Source organism: Hylobates moloch, unplaced genomic scaffold, assembly GCF_009828535.3.
Source record: "Hylobates moloch isolate HMO894 unplaced genomic scaffold, HMol_V3 SCAFFOLD_6, whole genome shotgun sequence".
NCBI classification, from domain to species: Eukaryota; Metazoa; Chordata; class Mammalia; order Primates; family Hylobatidae; genus Hylobates; species Hylobates moloch.
The window spans coordinates 84,619,745-84,637,231 of NW_026652281.1; the positions used below are offsets into that span (position 1 = coordinate 84,619,745).

Consider the following 17,487-nt stretch of genomic DNA (forward strand, 5'->3'; position numbering starts at 1 on the left):
AGGAAAGTTGCTTGAACCCAGGAGGTGGAGGTTGCTATGAGCCGAGAGCACACCATTGTACTGCAACCTGGGCGACAAAACAAAAACAAACCTGGGCGACAAAACAAAAACAAAAACAAAACCTAAATAAAACAGGCTTCAGTCCTTCTAGAAAAAGCTGTCACACACTGGGTCTCCCGCCTCTGTTCTGCCCTGGGGCATCTCCCACCCCACCGCCTCCAGCCCACCAATCCCATAATCCCACAATCCTGGCCCAGGCAGCACTTTCGAGGTTAGTGCTCAGACTGAAACATGGAAGCTGCCTTCTCCTGGAGCCTGAGGAGGGAGCTGGGTCACTGCAGAGGCAGCCAGGGGTACAGCAGCTCACAGGGGCCGTCCCCAATCTGGAGCTCCTTTGCTGGGCCCCAGGAGGCCTCTGCACTCATCGCCTCACCAAGGCCCGGCAATATCCCAAGGCGGCGCTCTGCCAACTTCCACCTGCCCAAAGCCACCCAGCTGGTACACAGCAGAGCCCACACTCACACCCAGGAGGGCCTCAAGCGGGAAGCCACATCCTGCCCCGCCCCCCATGACACCTCCTGCTGCCCCCCGACGCCTCCTCCCAGCCCAGCCGGCCTTTCCCTGTCCCCTGGGCTGCCACCTACCCCACCACTGCTTTTGCCCACCAAGTTCCTAACTCAGCTCCCAGGACCCCGCCCCGTGGAAGAGTCTCTCTGGGAGCCTCCTACACCAGAGCAACCCCAAAACAGGTCTGGGGATTTTCAACAACCTCAGAAAGGCAGGAAGGAGGCTAAGGGAGACACCCAGAGGGCATCAGGCTGGGAGGGCCTGGACATCGAGGGGGCAGAGAACGGCCCCTATGATGGCCCGTCCAGCCCAGGGCCCTGCCCTCCTGCAGCCTCTCCTCCTGGGGGCGGCTCACCTGCCGGAGGAAGGTGATTGGCTGCTGCCCCATAGCCTGGGCGTCCCCGATGTTGGCTCGGATGACCTCTGTGAATGGCTTTTTGATACCCTGGGCAGAGAGAAAGCAACAGGTGGTTACTTAGAAACTCTTAAACCCTGGATTCCAGAGGCCAGGCAAGGTTCCCGCAGGATATTAATAAACAGCCCTATTTTGAGCCTTACCAAGTATCTGACTTGGTGCCAGGCCTTTGACATGCCTGTTCTCATTTAACCTTCACAGCCACCCCATGAGGAAGAACTAGTATTAATCCCATTTGACAGATGAAGAAATCAAGGCTCTTAAAGGGTAGAAACTTGCTCAAGGTCACATAATTTTATTTTTTTGAGACAGAGATTGCTCTCTTGCCCAAGATGGAGTACAGTAGTGCCATCTCAGCTCACTGCAACCTCCACCTCCTGGGTTCAAGCGGTTCTTGTGCCTCAGCCTCCCGAGTAGTAGCTGGGATTACAGATGTGCACCACCATGCCCGGCTAATTTTCCTATTTTTAGTAGAGACAGGATTTCAACATGTTGGCCAGGCTGGTCTCCAACTCATGTGATCCACCCACCCCAGCCTCCCAAAGTGCTAGAATTACAGGCGTGAACTATCGCGTCCGGCTAACATAATTTTATTTATTACTTATTATTACTATTTTGTAGAGACAGGGTCTCACTCTGTCACTCAGGCTGGAGTGCAGTGGTGTGATCACGGTTCAGTGCATCCCCGACCTTCTGGGCTCAGGCGATCCTCCGCCTTGGCCTCCCAAAGTGTTGGGGTTACAGGGGTGAACCACTGTGCCCAGCCACATAACTGATTAATTTAAGTGCTGGGACTGAATATAAGTACAGGAAGTCGGATTCCAAGGTCACTCTTCTTAACCACTATGCTCCTCCTCTGCCTCCCACTTTCCAGAAGGGCTGGAAGAGCTTTCCTGGCTGCCCAAGCATCCCAAACAGCTGCTGCTCCGCTGCCTGACTGCCACCACACAGGGAAGTCTAAAAGGCAGCTGCGGGCGAGATGTGTGGGAGGGAGGCAGGGGTCAGCAGCAGAACATGCCAAATGTCAGGCACACAGGGTCCCAGACTCCTCTGCATCCTGCCCCAGGCGCAGCTCTACCTCAATGGTCTAAATGACTAGCCAGGGACACTGAGGACATTCTCCCCATCAGAAGACATGGATCCGCAGGGAATCCTCAGGGTCATTTTCTTGCAACCCATTCTTTGCAGAATGAAAAATGTGGGCTGATTTTCACATTAAAAAAAAAAAAAGCATCAGGGATAAAAAGACTGACTGAAGAGCAAATTGAGGCCACTGCCTGAGCAATGTGTGCAGCACAGAAGAGATCACAGAGAGAAGTCCAAGACCCTTGCGACGTCACTGGGGAGGTGACAGAAGGACACCCTGGCTGCTGCAAAGGCGAAAGCAGAGTTTGACATAGAGAATTACGGAGACCTGGAAATGTGGGAATCCTGCATATCTCCCTGATAAACCCAATCAGCCCACTGGGAGAAATGCAGTCAACAAGAGGTTCAAGGACTTCGCAGGGCAGCTGAAAGGATTACCCGAAACAAACAGTGTGAAAGCCCTTAGCAGAGTACAAATATCATCTTACAAAAGCCAGCCCAGGAACAAGGTCACCAGGGTCACAGTGGGAGGAAAAACAGGCTCAGCAAGGTGGTGGCCACAGCCCGGGGGGGAGGGCCTGGCCTTTGTCCTGTCTCCAGCTGCCCCTTCCCCAAAGGTACCCCAAATACAAATTTTACATATATAACTCTGTGCTTGTGACACTTATCTTTTCTCCTTTTCACGCAATGTGTGAATAAAAGCAACTTCAGAAGACATGGCCTTTTCAAAATCAGTAATGTACACCTTAAGTAAAAACTAGTGGCTGGACGTGGTGGCTCACACCTGTAATTCCAGCACTTTGGGAGGCCAAGGCAGGAGGATCCCTTGAGGCCAGGAGTTCAACAACAGCTTGGGCAACACTTTCAAGTTGCCCAAGACCTTGTCTCTACAAAAAATTAAAATTAGCCAGGCATGGTGGCACATGCCTGTAGCCCAGCTACTGGGGAGGCTGAAGTGGGAGTATCACACTTGAGCCCAGGAGTTCAAGGTTGCAGTGAGCTCTGATTGCGTCACTGCTCTCCAGCCTGGGCATCAGAGTGAGACGCTTTTTTTTTTTTTTTTTTTTTTTGAGACAGAGTTTCCCTCTGTCACCCAGGCTGGAGTGCAATGGTGTGATCTCGGTTCACTGCAACCTCCACCCCCCAGGTTCAAGCATTTCTCATGCCTCAGCCTCCCAAGTGGCTGGGACTGCAGACAAGCATCACCACATCTGGCTAATTTTTGTATTTTTAATGGAGATGGGATTTCATCACGTTTCCCAAGCTGGTCTCGAACTCCTGAGCACAAATGATCGGCTCGCCTCAGCCTCCCAAAGTGCTACGATTACAAGTGTGAGCCACCTCGCCTGGCCTGACCCTGTCTCCTAAAAACAACAACAACAAACCAGCGGGCTTGAGAGACAAAAGCAGCAGCCAAACATGTTTTTCTGGCCCTAGCGTGCTACCCCTAAGCCCTAAGCGAGGAGGCATGGGGGACTGAAGAAGATGCTCCGGAAGTGGCTCTGGACCATCATAAACAGGGCCTAAGTCCTAACAAGTTATGTTTCTCGGGGAAGGGGGTCCTCTAAGCCCCTTGTGGCCCATCTGCTGAGTTCTTCAGTGTCTGGCCAACATGGATAAAGATTCCCAGTGGCGGCCAGGTGCGGTGGCTCATGCCTGTAATCCCAGCACTTTGGGAGGCTGAGGCGAGCAGATCACCAGGTCAGCAGATCGAGACCATCCTGGCTAACACAGTGAAACCCCGTCTCTAATAAAAATACAAAAAATTAGCCGGGCGTGGTGGCGGGCGCCTGTAGTCCCAGCTACTTGGGAGGCTGAAGCAGGAGAATGGCGTGAACCCGGGAGGCGGAGCTTGCAGTGAGCCTAGATTGTGCCACTGCACTCCAGCCTGGGCGACAGAGCAAGACTCCATCTCAAAAAAAAAAAAAAAAAAAAAGATTCCCAGTGGCATCCAGACGCAGCCACTATGTCTGGAGAGCCAGGACAGCACTGCCCACTGCATGGGGGTACAGGTACTCTGGAGAGGCTCTGGCTGCAAGGGTGCAGCCCCCATGCTCATCCCACAGCCAGGATTCCAAAAGGTTGAGGGTGTGGACAGTTACCCAAACCTCTGTGTGCAAAGGGGCAGGCCCAATCCACTGCTTGGCACTGGCCTGGGCTCCTGGCATGGGGTCCTTGCTCAGCCTGACTGAATTGTTGCAGACCCCAGGCCTAGCTCACTGAACCTGGGTGATTTCTGGGGTGCGGATACAGCCCATTCTTCACAGGGAGTAAATCTGTCACAGTTGTGAGGCCCAGGAACCAACACACAGCTGTGGGCCCTGGGCCAGCCCAACACAGGGAGAGAATAACGCCTGGAACAGAGCCCTGAATGTTCCCTTCCCGTGCCCTCCCCCGCACTGCTCGACCAATGCAGGGCCGCTGCCGTGAAGCCTGGGAACACAGCATCTCCACTCTTGGGTCTTGGTGCCTGCAGACCCCGGACACTTTGCTATGATGGATGAGCTGGGGGTCAGGACACTGGCTACCCTGAATGGGTGAAGAAACCAGCCCACCCAGCCAAGGGCCACCATGCAGAAGAGACTGTTCTGAGCACACTCCTGGATCCGGGAACTCAAGGTCTACATGGGACGGGAAATACCAAGAGCCCTGGGGTAGACTCCCAGAGTGACTGGTCCAGAGCCCACAGGCACAGCACCCATGGGAACCTCACCCCTGCCCTGCCCTCAGGGCCCTGCCAGCTCAGAGGGACTAAGGAGCCGCAGCATCCTGATTCCTCTCACGGCATTCTAGAGCCACCTTCGAATCCACCTGCACACATCCCGCCCAGAGCCACCTCCCCTGTGCGGCACAGATGCACGGAAGGTCCTTCCCAGGGAGGGCTCCCCTCCCGCCACTTTGGCTCAAGCAGGGATCAAGGGAGGGCACCCCCCCAGCTCTAGGGACAGCATATTTCATAGGGTGTTAGCAGGAAGAATAATTGTCCTCCCCAGCCCACAGGCCTCCCACCAGCATGAGGGTCACAGGCGGATGGATATTCTAACAAGGCACAGCAAAGGAAACAATCAACAAAAAGGCAGCCGGGCATGGTGGCTCACGCCTGTAATCCCAGCACTTTGGGAGGCCGAGGCAGGCGGATCACAAGGTCAGGATATCAAGACCGTCCTGGCTAATACAGTGAAACCCCGTCTCTACTAAAAAATACAAAAAATTAGCTGGGCGTGGTGGCGGGCGCCTGTACTCCCAGCTACGCGGGAGGCTGAGGCAGGAGAATGGCGTGAACCCGGGAGGCGGAGCTTGCAGTGAGCCGAGATCGCGCCACTGCACTCCAGCCTGGGCGACAGAGACAGACTCCGTCTCAAAACAAAACAAAAACAAAAACAAAAACAAAAAGGCGGCCCACGGAAGGGAACACTGTTGGCCTCCGTATCCGTGGCTCCAGCATCTGCGGACTCAACCAACCGTGGATCAAAAATATTCAGGAAGGGGCCGGGCACGGTGATTCAAGCCTGTATTCCCAGCACTTTGGTAGGCTGAGGCAGGCAGATCACGAGGTCAGGAGATCGAGACCATCCTGGCTAACACGGTGAAACCCCGTCTCTACTAAAAATACAAAAAAATTAGCCAGGCGTGGTGGCACGCGCCTGTAGTCCCAGCTATTTGGGAGGCTGAGGTAGGAGAATGGTGTGAACTCGGGAGGTGGAGCCTGCAGTGAGCCGAGATCATGCCACTGCACTCCAGCCTGGGTGACAGAGCAAGACTCTGTCTTAAAAAAAAAAAAAAAAAAAAAAAATTTCAGGAAAAACCCTGCACCTGTACTAAACACATACAGACTTTTCTTGTCATTGTTCCCTAAATAATAGAGTTGAACCATTATTTACACAATATGTACTACATATTATATGTAATCTATAGAGGCTGTAAAGATGATTTAATTATACAGGAGGATGTGCATACGTCATATGCAAATACTACGCCATTTATATGAGCATCCTTGGATTTAGGTATCTGAGGGAGGTCCTCCTTGGATACTGAGAGACAACTGTATTTGTAAACAAAATACCTGATAATGGGATCCTTATATCCAAATATCCAATATATGCAAATAAGGAATTCATACAACTCAAGAAAAAAAACTGATTAAACCTGATTTAAAAAATGGACAAAGGATGTGAAGACACTTTCCACAAAAGACAAATGGTCAACAGATACATGAAAAAGATGCAAAACATCTAATCAAACACAAATCAAAGCCGCAATGAGATATCATCTCATACTTGTTAGCATGGTTATTATAAAAAGTTCAAAGATCAGTGTTGGTGAGGGTGTGGGGGAAAGGGAATCCTACACACCATTGGTGGGAATGTAAATTGGTATAGCCATTATGGAAAACAGTATGGAGGTCCCTCGAAAAATTAAAAATAGAACCACCCTAGGATCCAGCAATCCCACTGCTGGGTAGAGATCTGAAGGAAATGAAATCATTATCTTGAAGAGATGTCTGCACTCCCTTGTTCATTGCAGCACTATTCCTAAGAGCCAAGATATGGAACCAACCTAAGTGTTCATCAGTAGATGAACGGATAAAGATATGGTACATATACAGTGGACTATTATTCAGCCATTTAAAAAATAAGAAAATCCAGCCATTTGCAAAAATATGGACGAACCTGGAGGACAGCATGTGAAGTGAAAAAAGCCAGACACAGAAAGACACACTGTATGATCTCACTCATATGTGGAATCTAAAAAAGTTAAACCAATCTAAAAAAGTTGAACTAATAAAAGCAGAGGTGATAGCTGCCAGCAGCAAGGTTGGGGGAGTGCATATGCGGCAATGTTGGTCAAAGGGTACAAACTTTCAGTTGTAAGATGACACATTTCGCATGTTCTAACTTATTCATGGGAGCTAAAAAATTTGAAAAACTGAATTCATGAAGATGGAGAGTAGAAGGATGGTTCCCAGAGTCTGGGAAGGGCAGTAGGGGTGGGTCGGGGGGAGTGGAGATGGTTAATGGGTACCAAAAAGTAGAAGGAATTATCTAGTATTTGACACCACAACAGGGTGACTATAGTCAATAATAATTGTACATTAAAAAAAAAAAAAGCCAGGCCGGGCGCGGTGGCTCACGCTTGTAATCCCAGCACTTTGGGAGGCCGAGGCGGGCGGATCACGAGGTCAGGAGCTCGAGACCACGGTGAAACCCTGTCTCTACTAAAAAAAATACAAAAAATTAGCCGGGCGTGGTGTTGGGCGCCTGTAGTCCCAGCTACTCAGAGAGGCTGAGGCAGGAGAATGGCGTGAACCCGGGAGCCAGAGCTTGCAGTGAGCTGAGATTGTGCCATACTCCGTCTCAAAATAAATAAATAAATAAATAAAAATTAAAAAAATAAAAATAAAAGCTAAAAGAGTATATATAATTGGATTGTTTGTAAGACAAAGGACAAATGCTGGAGGGGATGGATATCTCATTTACCCTGATGTGATTATTACACACTACATGCCTGTACCAAAATATCTCGTGTACCCCATAAATAATACATCTACTGCCTGGGCACGGTGGCTCACGCCTGTAACCCCAGCACTTTGGGAGGCCAAGACAGGCGGATCACAAGGTCAGGAGATATTAGCCGGGCGTGGTGGTATGCGCCTGTCGTCCCAGCTACTTGGGAGGCTGAGGCAGGGGAATCCCTTGAAGTCAGGAGGCAGAGATTGCAGTGAGCTAAGTTTGCGCCACTGCGCTCCAGCCTGGGCAACAAGAGCGAAACTCCGTCTCAAAAAAAAAAATAGCCTGGTGTGGTGGCAGGTGCCTGTAATCCCAGCTACTCAGGAAGCTGAGGCAAGAGAATCACCTGAATCCGGGAGACGGAGGTTGCAGCGAGCCAAGATTGCGCCGTTGCACTCTAGCCTGGGCAACAGAGCGAGTCTCCATCTCAAAAAAATAATAATTTTTAAAAATATGAATAAGTTATGGGGATCTAATGTGCAGCATGGTGACTATAATTAATAATACTGTATTTTCGGCCATGTGCGGTGGCTCATGCCTGTAATCCCAGCACTTTAGGAGGCCACGGCGGGTGGACCACCTGAGGTTGGGAAGTCGAGACCAGCCTAACCAACATGGAGAAACCCCATCTCTACTAAAAATACAAAATTAGCTGGGTGTGGTGGTGCATGCCTGTAATCCCAGCTACTTGGGAGGCTGAGGCAGAATTGGTTGAACCCGGGAAGCAGAGGTTGGGGTGAGCCGAGATCACACCATTGCACTCCAGCCTGGGCAACAAGAGCGAAACTCTATCTCAAAAACAAAACAAACAACAACAACAAAAAAAGCCAAAATAAAAAACCTGTATTTTTTACTTGAAATTTGCTGAGAACAGGACTTAAGTGTCTCAGACGCACACTCACAGATGGTGACTATGTGTGGTAAAGGATGGAGTATTAATAATTGACTGTGCTGATCATTTCCATGTCATATTACATATACAGTGTATATAAATGTTAAACCACCACACTGTGTCCCTTGAATATATACAATTTTTCTTTGTCAATTATATTTGTCTCCCCCTCAATAAAAATGAGGAGAAAAAAACAGGCACAAGGCTGTTTCCTTATGCAAGGGATGGCTCTGGTCACTTCACATGGCCTGTGGGCAGAAAGGATGGCAGAGAACTTTGCTCCAATTCAACAAATACTGGTCACCCATGCCCCAGTGATAGCCATGAGCAGCACAGATAAGACCGCCGCCCTCCTGAGCCCAGGCTGGTGAAGAATAAGAAGGGGGTGCAGGGAAGGAGAATGGCAGGGCGTGGGAGAGAGGACCCGCAGGCCCCAGGCCTAGGAGCATGATGTGAAAATGCTCCCAGGCTCCTGATCCCAAAACGGGCACCGACTGGGGCTAGGGTGGGCAGAAAGTCCTACAGAGAGCTCCAGCAAGAGGCCCCAAAGACAAACACCAACTAGACCCCACAGTCCCAGAAAACAGGTCCATTTCACAGCTGAGGCTCAGCACAAGATCTGGTCCCAAAACAGAAAGACAAGTGAAACTAGAAGAAACCGGAGCTGCAGCTACACACGTCTGTGACTGAGAGCGCAGGCGAGAGCCTCCAGGGCTGAGCTGCCAGATCACTGAGGCAGGGAAGGCAGGGTGTAGGCCCCTGAACTCTGGGCATCCGTGGGGTGGTCAACTATAGAAGCCCAGATTCGCAAGGCAGAAGCAGGGGTGAAAGCTGAATGAACTCCAAACAGGATAGTGGGAGTTGCTCAAAACGGCAAGGCAGAGGCCCAGGAGGAAAGAGCAAGCCCCACAGAGCACTTCCCAGGCCCAGAGCCTCAGGAAGTGGGAAAGACAAGTGACCCTCAGCACTTCTTTTTTTTTTTTTTTTTTGAGACGGAGTCTCGCTCTGTCGCCCAGGCTGGAGTGCAGTGGCGCAATCTCGGCTCACTACAAGCTCTGCCTCCCACATACACGCCATTCTCCTGCCTCAGCCTCTCCGAGTAGCTGGGACTACGGGCGCCCACCACCACGCCCGGCTAATTTTTTTGTATTTTTAGTAGAGACGGGGTTTCACCGTGGTCTCGATCTCCTGACCTCGTGATCCGCCCGCCTCGGCCTCCCAAAGTGCTGGGATTACAAGCGTGAGCCACCGCGCCCGGCCTCCTCAGCACTTCTTATCCCCAGACCACTCTCATTAGCTTGAGAAGGAAGACTTAGCAGTTCTAATTAGCTTCACAGCTGTTCAAAGCATTGTCATTAACATCTAAAACTAATCTTTCAGAGAAATAAACTGGTCACGTTTTGCAGAAGAGTAAACCAAGGCTGAATGACTTGTCTGAGGCCCATAGCACACAAAGGCAGAGCCCAGCATATGTGTGGTGACTGACTTGGGCAGGCTGGGTAGGCGGAGGGTTCATCCTATTGGAAGCCTGCACTACAAATTTTAAAGTAGCATCTAGGCCAAGCACAGTGGCTCGTACAGGTAATCCTGGCACTTTGGGAGGCTGAGGTGGGAGGATCACCCGAGGCTAGCAGTTTGAGACCAGCCTGGACAACATAAGCGAGATCCCATCTCTACAAAAAATGAAATTAGCCAGCATGGTGGCACACGCCTGTAGTCCTAGCTTCTGAAGAGGCTGAGGCAGGAGGATCACTTGAGCCCAGGAATTTGAGGCCACAGTGAGTTATGATTACACCACTGCACTTCAGCCTAGGAGAAAGAGCAAGGCCCTGTCTCTTAAAAAAAAAAAAAAAAATTAACAGCCTGGGCAACATGGCAAACCCTGTCTCTACAAAAAAATGCAAAAATGAGCCAGGCGTGGTGGCATACGCCTTGTGGTCCCAGCTACTCAAGAGGCTGAGGTGTAAGGATCGCTTGAGCCCAGGAAGTCAAGGCTGCAGTGAGCTGAGATTGCGCCACTGCACTCCTGCCTAGGTGACAGAGCTATGGAATCCTTTCGCCAGGTGCTCCGCGAACAGTATGGGCTGTTTGGCTGAACAGCTATAATTAACAATTAGTACTATTATTTAATAATAATTACAGGCCGGGCGCGGTGGCTCACGCTTGTAATCCCAGCACTTTGGGAGGCCGAGGCGGGCGGATCACGAGGTCAGGAGATCGAGACCACGGTGAAACCCCGTCTCTACTAAAAATACAAAAAAATTAGCCGGGCGTAGTGGCGGGCGCCTGTAGTCCCAGCTACTCGGAGAGGCTGAGGCAGGAGAATGGCGTGAACCCGGGAGGCGGAGCTTGCAGTGAGCCGAGACTGCGCCACTGCACTCCAGCCTGGGCGACAGAGCAAGACTCCGTCTCAAAAAAAAAATAATAATAATAATAATAATAATAATTACAAAAGAAAAAGTGTCTGGGTGTGGTGACTCATGCCTACCCACCCAGCACTTTGGGAGGCCAAGGTGGGAGGATTACTTGAAGCCAGGAGTTTGAGACCACCCTGGGCAACATAAGAAGACCTGGTCTCTATAAAAAATTAAAAAATTAGCCGGGCATGGTGATGCATACCTGTAGTCCAAACTGCTCAGGAGGCTGAGGTAGGAGGATGGCTTGAGCCCAGGAGTTCAAGGCTGCAGTGAGTTATGATTGTGCCACTGCATTCCAGCCTAGGCAACAGAGCGAGACCCTGTCTTTAAAAAAATAAAGTAGCATCTGGCCCGGCGCAGTGGCTCACGCTTGTAATCCCAGCACTTTGGGAGGCTGAGGCGGACAGATCACAAAGTCAGGAGTTCAAGACCAGCCTGGCCAACACAGTGAAACCCCGTCTCCACCAAAAATACAAAAAATTTAGCTGGGTGTGGTGGCGGGCACCTGTAATCCCAGCTACTCGGGAGGCTGAGGAAGGAGGATCGCTTCAACCCAGGAGGCGGAGGTTGCAGTGAGATGAGATCGCATCACTGCACTCCAGCCTGGGTGACAGAATTAGACTCAGTCTCAATAAATAAATAAATAAAGTAGCACCTAAATGCCACAGAAAACAACGAGTGAGATTCACCACATGTGCTTGGCACATACAGGGTTTCCAATCTTAGTTCTTAGCTAACTATAGCCACGTGTCTTAGCACCCTCTGCTTTTATCTTTGTTTGGATGCAGCACACACTGATGTAACCAGTAATTGTCAGTTTTCCCCTCAGTTCTGAATGTCTGCCCTGACTGTTGCCTTACAACTAGAAGCAAAGCCATTCCTGTCTCCACTTGTACCAATCCCCAACCCCCATCCCCCAATAAAGCAAAGGAAAAAGTAGGTTGAGGAAGAACTGTCAGATCTTTTCAAAACTCCTTTTAATTGCAGCTTATTTTTAAGTGCTGCTCGCAGTGAACACCAGGATCTGAAAAGCTAAGATAGGTTCTCCCCTTTGGAGCTGCTGTCAGGGAGAAGCAGGGCCCCTCTAAGAGCACAGAGCTGGGGCTGCAGGAGAATGGCCCCTTTCACAGCCCTTAGCCCACCTCCCCGCCTCCTTCAGGCTCCACTACCAGAGAAGCAAAAAGGATGGAGACTCAGCTCGGCCAGCCACCCAAAGTCAAACACCAGAGCCACGTGTCCAGCCAAACAGCCTGCATTGTTTGCAGAACACCTGGTGAAAGAATTCCATAGACAGCATGAAGGCCTTGGTACCACCAAGAGTCACCCTGAGTCCCCAAGGACAGTTTTGAATGGACAAGGAGGTATAAAACTGAGGGCAGGGGGAACCCTGGCCCAGCCAGGCCACATCTGTTTATACTCTAGGGAACCTGAGGCCCAGAATGAATATAGGATTCATCCCAAGTCACCCTACTCCCTACAAATCCTAGCCCATCCCATCTCTAACCAATCAGTTTGTTTGTTTTTTGAGACAAGAGTCTCGCTCTGAGCTCTGTTGCCAAGGCTGGAGTGCATCTCGGCTCACTGCCACCTCCACCTTCCGGGTTCAAGTGATTCTCCTGCCTCAGCCTGCCGAGTAGCTAGGGTTACAAGTGTGTACCACCATGCCCGGCTAATTTTTGTGCTTTTAGTAGAGACAGGGTTTCCCCATGTTGGCCAGGCTGGTCTCGAACTCCTGACCTCAGGTGATCCACCCACCTTGACTTCCCAAAGCGCTGGGATTACAGGTGTGAGCCACCGTGGCCGGCCTCTAACCAATCAGTTTTGATCACGACAGTTCAAAACAGAAGCAGAAAAACCAAAGCTGCACAAAGAGAAGGCAAGCCAGAAATAAATAAAAAGAAAGGACTGGAGAAATGTGGCTCTCGCAAGAAGGGCACTGTTTAAGCTGGCAAGGGGAAGCAAGGCTGTCTCCCAAGAAGGAAGGGTTTCAATGAGGCTATCTAAGCTGGTCTGGCCAGCACCCACAGCCGGGGAACTGAGACTCACAGTGAGAAGAGAATGAGAAGGGATGCACTTGAATGAAACTACCACAGAATGTAGGTGGCCAAAAAAACTCAACTAACTCAGGAGTAGGATATGGGGGTGTGGAGCTTCTGTCTCAGAAATCAGAGATGTCCCTGGCCCAGTGACCAAGAAATTTGCCCACCTGCAATCATCAATACACACCCCTGCTGGAAACCCTTACTGGTTCCCACCTCCAGCCAAAACGCACCATGACGTCCTAATCCCAGCACACAAGACTCTAGTCCACCTTTTCTGTCTCATTCATCTCCCACATCCCTCTGTTAGTGTTCCACTATAGCACCAGCCCCCTTCCCCAAATGCCCAGAACTCCCCAACTTCCTGCGGTTGCTCACAGCACTGCTCCCATTTGGAAGGCTCTCACATATTCTGCCTGCTAAAAAATCCCAACACATTCTTAAAGAATCAGGGGAAGGGGACTCAGGCTCAGAGAATAACGTGGCAGTCAAATTCCTCAAGGCAAAGACAGTGCCCTTCTGTCCTCATCATCCTCAAGCCTCATGGAGCCAACACAGGAGTTGCTATTTAGCAAAAGGCAGAGGTAATTCCTGGAACCAGAGAATTTAGCTAGAGAACCAGAGAAATCAGCTGTAACGTGATAAACCAGGAACGCGTTAATCCCAGCTGTGTTTTAGCAGGGAGGCTGTTGCATCAAGGAGGGCCAGCTCCAGCCTGCCAGACAGTAACAGCCCGTGTTCTCTGCCTGGCCCACCTCTGGGCCAGGGAGGCACAGAAACAAAGCCAGCCTCCTCCAGGCCAGCTTTAAACTTAGCCCTGCAACGAGTCCGCAGGAGACTGGACTCTAACTTGTCCAGCTCACTGTTTTGAGTCAGCAGAATCGAGTGTCTCAACAAGGTCTCAGGAGGCCCAGGAGCTCATTAAAACCCCCAAGTCCCCACTGGAATGGGGCCAAGTGTCATGATACCCCTGAAGCTTACTGCCATGCATTCATGGGACACCAGTGACCCGGGTGAGGGCAAGATCAAGGAACCCTCCCTCCCACTTCTATTCTCAGTCAGACTCTCTCTAGCAAGCAGCTGGGTGATTATTAGCTTCTTACAAATCTTAGGAGTATTTACTTTTTAAGATAACCCCTCCTGCCTCGGCCTCCTGAATTCCACCCAGGCTAGAAGTCTCTCCTAGGTCCTAGGGACCCCTCTATCATCCACCCCAGACATCCTGGTTCTGCGGAGGCACAAATCCTTCCTGGCTGTGGGGTCACCTTACATGAAGCTATAAACTCAAGCCAAGATCCTAGCCAGCTGGCCGACCACCAAGATGAAGAAAGTCCCAGGGCCCCCTTACCAGAGCCCGACAGGCCCAACTCTCTGGTTCCCCATCTCGGTTACTGTCCCCAGACCAGAGAAGTGGCTGGTCGGCCAAGGCTCCAGAGGGGCCTAAAGGAAGGAATTCTGCCGACTCTCTTCCGGGAATTAGGATTGGCAAAGACCCTAAAGGCCAAAGACACGGAGAAAGAGACTGGGGAACAGACCCAAGTTTCCGCAGAGCCCCCCCGTCTCCCCTCCTACCTAAAATGGTTTCCCTCCCACCACCCCCATCCCAACCCTCTTCCGTTTTACTTTCTTCCAAGAACTTATCACTGAGATTCTATTGCTTCTTTCTTCATTCGCTTATGTTCCTCCCTCCACTGGACCTTGGTTCCATGAGGGTAGGGCAGACACACAACGTCTGGTGCTTGGCAGCACGGCTCGCTCAACAATTGACGAATTCAATTCAACAAGTGAACCGTATTGCAAGGCCTCACTGAGTGCCGGGTGCTGGGCACCAATAAGTGAAGGGGCGGGAGGGGGCATTCTCTCGTTTTAGCCAGGCTTGGCTGACTGAGGAGCTGGCCATGGGGGTGGACGTCGTGGGAAGGACCTCAGCTGGGGCTGCTGAGGTTTTTCCCTTGCTCAGCGGCCCCAGCCTCCCCTGGGCCCGGCGCGCGCTCACCCGCTGCAGCTCGAGCTCGATCTCGCCGGCCTTGAGCACGATGGGTCCCCGCACGGCGTACTCCACCGCCTTCACCTGCGGGTTCATGGACTCCAGCGTGAGGATGCGCTCGCGCCGGCTGCGCTCGGGCCGCACCTTGAGCACCGCCGAGGCCTCGGCGGCCGCGCTGCTCTGGCTGCGGCCCCAGGAGCTGGGGGTCCGGGGACCACAGCCACGCCGGACCAGCGCCGCCGCCCGCTGCATCGCGCGCTTGCGGAGAGAAACCCTGGCACAAAAAGAGAAAGAGAACGAACACGTCGCGCACTGCCCAGGCGGGCAGCACTCCCCCACACAAGCCCAGCCAAGAGCTCTTTCAGCGAGCGGTGCCAGCCTGGCTTCGGCGCTGGTGCCCATCCCCCGGCGACCCGGACCCTCCACCGCGCCGCTGAAGCACCAACGCGCACCCAACCGGCTTTCGCAAAGGCTGCGCCCAAGGCATGCATGCAACGTGCCTGTCGCCCCTGCTAGGCCCTCGCCGCGGCCGGTTAGCTCGCACGCCTGGAGCAGCTACCCGGCTCCAGCGCCCGCAGCCGCATCCCCGCGCCCGGCGCCCGCACCGCCCGGCCCCTGCGCTCGCACACCCACCGCCGTCGGGGCCGCCCCGGGCCTGCGCGCTGCCTCCTGGGCTCTGTAGTTCTCCTGGCCGCTCCAGAACGGCTGCGGAGAGCGAAGCGAACTACAAGTCCCACAGCGCCCCGCGCCGGGCCGGACGGGGACCGGACAGTAGGCGGGAGCGCTAGTCCGAACGTGGCCGGGGCTGGGCGGGCTCTTTGTCCCAGTTGAGGGGCTGGAGAGCCCGGAGGGGCCGGAGAGCCCGGAGGGGCCGGGCAGGGGCCGTGCTCTCTGTCGCGTCTGCGAAGCTAGAGCTGTTCGCAGCCTCTCCCCAGTGGCGCGTCCGCCCCCCACCGCCCTCACTGCCAGCACCTGCGAGGACGCGGGCTGCTGGATGGTGCAGTCATCGCCCCGAGTTTCATCATCCAAGGCCACACGGTGCCTGCGGCTGCCCACCGGAGCTGACAGGAAGGCGGGTGAGGCGTCTGGGACTTGGCCACGCCGCCCTGACTCCCGAACGCCAGCTTCCTTCTCAGCAAAACGGGGATCTGCCCACGGCCTCTGAGGGTGATTGTGAGACTTCAAGGACCATCTGCCAAGCGGTCAGCTTTTCCCGACCACTCCATCTGACCCCCGACCTCCATCACTTCCGTTTTATTTTCTGTCTACCATCTGAAATTATCTTTGGTTACTTTTTACTGGCTTATGGTTTACCTCCCCCGACTAACCGTGCGAGCTCCAGAGGGGCAGGGGCAGTGTCTTTCTTGTTCATGGCATTCGCAGCACCTCTAACAGTTCCCGCCACAGAGGAGCCACTCAGTAAATATTTGTTGAAGAATGAATGCCCAGCACAAGGGGGCTATTATGTTTGGTAACGGTGTCTGCTGGCGAAAGGCTTCCTGGCTTGCCCAGAGCAAGAGCAGGGCAAGACTAGGAGGTGGCGTAGGGTGGCGCAAAGGGAGTTCTGGAAGACTCGGGGTCTAATGGAGACACCAAAATCTACAAAATCAAAAAATACAAATACAGAATCTATAAAATCCCGCCTCGGTCCCAGATTCTCCATGTGCAAAATGGGTTAAATACCCTCTAAGGTCCTTCCCCTTGGAAATTCTGTGAGTCTGGGTGTTTTCAAGCAGAAAAACAGCCCAGAGCTCCCACATCCCAACACACACACACTCACATTAGGTTTATGAAAGTTGGAGCAGCAGTGTAGGGGAAAAGGTAGACCTGAGTCGGAATATCCACAGTTGCATACAGCTGTGCACTGCTTAACTGAGTTTGTACTACTTCGTCTTCGTAAAGCCTAGTTTCCCCATGCGTAAAGTCAGGGTAACGCCTACCTCATACTGTGATTAAATACATTGATTGCCAATAAAAGAGGAAAGGAGGTGGGGAGAACAGAAACCGAAGATATCTTTGAGTATTCCTATGTCTGCAAACTGGCTTGGTCCACCAAAGGCGCGGGAAAGTTATTTGGGCTTCTCATGTACTGGTTCCACCCCCACACCTTTGTCTACACTAGGTCTTGATGGCCAGGTATTCAGACTCCAGGTAAAAGTCTTCCCCAGTGAGCTTAGCTCCTCCTTCAGTGTCGTCGTTATCAACTGCCCAGCTGAGACACCAACATAACCTTCCACCTCCAAAACACGCTTGACCTTGACTTGCATGTGATGTCCATGCGGTCCCTTGCTGTCCACCCACGGGTCAGTGTACTATGGTCTTCTGTTATCTCTGTCTCTGATCAGTAGGGACAGGGGAGGAGGGGCTTAGAGAAGTGATCACAAATCTATTACCACAACTGAGAACAACAAGCACACAGCCTTCTTATGTGTGCTCCCACATCATCACTGTGAAAAACAAGTCGAGTGCCTAATATGCCCTCTGCCAACCTGTCTCTCTGAGATTGCATGAGGAAAAAAGCTTCCTTGATTTCTTGTGAACCACTGTACAATTTGCAAAGCACTTTCTTGCCCAAAA

The 17,487-nt window shown here is 52.1% G+C and overlaps 1 protein-coding gene across 2 annotated transcripts in view; it reads right to left on the reverse strand.

Annotated features, from left to right (window-relative positions):
* The window catches only part of GPT2 (glutamic--pyruvic transaminase 2), a 48,893-nt gene extending 33,291 nt beyond the window's left edge, over window positions 1–15,602 (reverse strand). The window contains exons 1-3 of one of the 2 annotated variants that reach the window (XM_032157275.2): window positions 15,411–15,602; window positions 14,920–15,184; window positions 923–1,012 (exon numbers count right to left, since the gene is read on the reverse strand). In XM_032157275.2, the coding sequence (XP_032013166.1) occupies window positions 923–1,012; window positions 14,920–15,162 (333 nt within the window). In that variant the 5' untranslated portion in view covers window positions 15,163–15,184; window positions 15,411–15,602. Of the gene's footprint in view, window positions 1–922; window positions 1,013–14,271; window positions 14,414–14,919; window positions 15,185–15,410 lie in introns of those variants that run through there. The other variant, XM_032157276.2, reaches the window with a different exon arrangement.
* Window positions 15,603–17,487: the final 1,885 nt, after the last annotated feature.